The sequence below is a fragment of the Empidonax traillii genome, unplaced genomic scaffold (assembly GCF_003031625.1).
Source record: "Empidonax traillii isolate 1590-97213 ecotype Southwest subspecies unplaced genomic scaffold, ASM303162v1 scaffold1993:size44081, whole genome shotgun sequence".
NCBI lineage: Eukaryota > Metazoa > Chordata > Aves > Passeriformes > Tyrannidae > Empidonax > Empidonax traillii.
The window spans coordinates 11653-14330 of NW_020957186.1; the positions used below are offsets into that span (position 1 = coordinate 11653).

The 2678-nt window shown below is 49.7% G+C and overlaps 1 protein-coding gene across 1 annotated transcript in view; it reads left to right on the plus strand.

Moving 5' to 3' along the window:
• LOC114071394 (MAM domain-containing glycosylphosphatidylinositol anchor protein 2-like) overlaps window positions 1–2678 on the plus strand; it is a gene marked incomplete at its 5' end in the record, with an annotated part of 25342 nt that overhangs the window by 9724 nt on the left and 12940 nt on the right. The window contains one exon of the mRNA XM_027909223.1: window positions 1952–2107. Within this exon, the coding sequence (XP_027765024.1) occupies window positions 1952–2107 (156 nt within the window). The remainder of the gene's footprint in view (window positions 1–1951; window positions 2108–2678) is intronic.

The following is a 2678-nucleotide window of genomic DNA, read 5'->3' on the forward strand; positions in this document are numbered from 1 at the left end:
ATCAGTTCCTGCCCGTGGCTCTTGTGCCATTGCTGGGCCCCCCCGAGCAGAGCCTGGGCCATCCTCTGCCCCCTCCCTGCAGGCCCTGCCAGCCCTTGGGGAGGTGCCCTCTGGGTGTCCCCTCTGGAGGCTGAACAGCCCCAGCTCCCTCACAGATGCTCCAGTTCCTTCATCACCTCCATAGGAGACTCATCCTCCAGGAGCTCCGTGTTTTCCTTGTCCAGAGGAGCCCAGAGCTGGACCCAGCACTCCAGATGTACCTCCCAGGGCTGAGCAGAGGGGCTGGATCCCCTCCCTGACCCTCTTCCTAAAGCCCCTCTGGATCCCATTGGCTTTCCCTGGACAGGCAGCAGCAGAATAAGACTTGGAAATCATTCCTTAAGCACTTTGTGGTCTGGAATGGATTTTTTCCAGCCCACTTTCGAGCCTGCACCATCACCTGAGTGTAACTAAGCCTCAGCCCAAGGTTCTGGCTTAGCAGTGCGAGCCCAGGCTAAGCCCCAGGTCCCTCTGTCCTCGCTGATTACTGGGGAAGCTGCAGTGGCTTAAGTGGATTTATAGTTCGGATTTATAGTTCCCCAAACCCCCAAACCTGCAAACATTTATCCACCTTCTCAGTGTAACAGAGATAAATAATCCCCCAGTGCTGGGTGTTTGAGTTGCCCAGAACAGTGAATATAAATTGCCCCCCTCTCAGACAGGCCGGGGCTGGCGCTGTGTGCAGGCAGCTGCTTTCTCCCAGGAGAAGGGAGATTTCCTTCTTTTCCCAGATAAATCAATTGACTTTGCTGGAAGAGCAAACTCGGCAGGAATTGTTCATGCACACGGAATTAGGCTTTTGCAGGTTTTGCTACGTGGGGCCCTTATTTTGCTCTGAAAGGAGAGCTGAACCTCCAAGTTTGGATTTATTTTGATTCCTAAATGCCTGTCAGGAGGAATTTGTCATCCCCTCGTGACCCAGCAGGTCAGAGCACTGCCCTGGCTCCTCTCTTCCATGCAGGAGAGGATCCCAGTGATCCTTTCTGGGCTTTTTGGTGATTTTTAATTCCTTAGACCTGCACTTTTACCACCTGACCTCAAGTCCAGCACAGAATTGCTGATGGAAGCACAGGAATTTGTCCTCAGGAGGGGATAGAATCACCTGTCCTGCCCAGATACAGTACAGATAGACCTAAACCTTTTTTCCAGGTATTTCTCTATTTGATTAAAGGTATTCCAGTGATGGGAACCCAATGTTTTTCCTGAGCAATGCATCCATGTGCTGCACTGTCCTGATTTTTAGGGCTGTTCTTCACGTCAACCCTAAAGCTCCTTTGCTCTCATTTTAGCCCCAACTTCCTTTCCCCCCCCCCCCCCCCCACTGAAATCAAGGATAGTTTAAGAAATGCCACTTGGAGATAATATTTAGATTTTTATCTTTGGATCCCTAAACAAAAAAAATCCACTTCCCACTTTTCCCCCCATGGTTCATGTTTTATGGACACGGTGCCTGTTCTTCCCAGCTTTTTAGAAATGCAGCTGGGTAAGAAGAAACAGCACCTCTAAAGTGTATAAACATGTACATTTGTGTATAAAACTTGTGTTTAAAACTGAATAAATATATAACTTCGCATCTGAAATTGTATAAATACATAAATGTCTAAATGTTTACCCTGAGTATATAAACCTGACTACGAGAGGACGAGCTGTGCAATAAGATTTAAATATCATTTCAAGTAGCACCAGCAGAGATGGATGATATTTTGTTTGATTTCCATTTTGCTGAGGTTCCTGCGAAAGAAAATGACATTAAACACTGGAAACCCGATGGGAAATCAAAATATGTGTATTTGTATTCACAAATGCCCCTTTTTGCTGTTACTGAGCATCATCCCAACGTGTTCATTATAACTAACAAGGGTTGGAGGGACAGCTTTGGCCACTGAATTCCTGCTCTTTGCTGTGTTGGCAGGAGAGTTCCACTGTGGCTTCGAGGATGGCAACATTTGCCTCTTCACTCAAGACGACACAGACAACTTTGACTGGACGAAGCAGAGCACTGCCACGAGGGACACCAAGTACACCCCCAACACGGGGCCCAACGCCGACAGGACGGGCTCCAAGGAAGGTGGGTGAGATCCTGCTGCTCCTGCTGGGCTGGCACTGGGAGCAGGGCTGCTCCTGGGGGGGCTCCAGGTCAGCCCTTTGATGGGATCGTGGGATGGTTTGGGTTGGAAGGGACCTCAAAGCCCGCCTTGTTCCACCCCTCTGCTCCCACCTTCAGTCAGAGCTGCCTCAGCATCCTTGGGCTGTGGTATTTTAGGAGTTATTCTGGGTCAGGCTCAAAGTTGGTGATAAGTTTACCTGGATTTAAAAGTATTTTATTACAGAATCCAAGGATGGTCTGGCTTGGAAGGGTCCTTAGAGCCAATCTTTTCCAAGCCCCAGACATCTTCCACCAGCCCAGGTTTGCTCCAAGCCCCATCCAACCTGGCCTGGGACACTTCCTAGGATCCAGGGGCAGCCACAGCTTCTCTGGGAATTCCATCCCAGGCCCTCACCACCTTCACAGCCAAGAACTCCTTCCCAATATCCCATCTAGCCCTGCCTTCCTTCAATTTACAGCCATTGCCCTTGTCCCAGGACCTTCTGCAGATTTCCTGGAGCCCCTTTTAGGTACTGGAAGGTGCTCTGAGGTC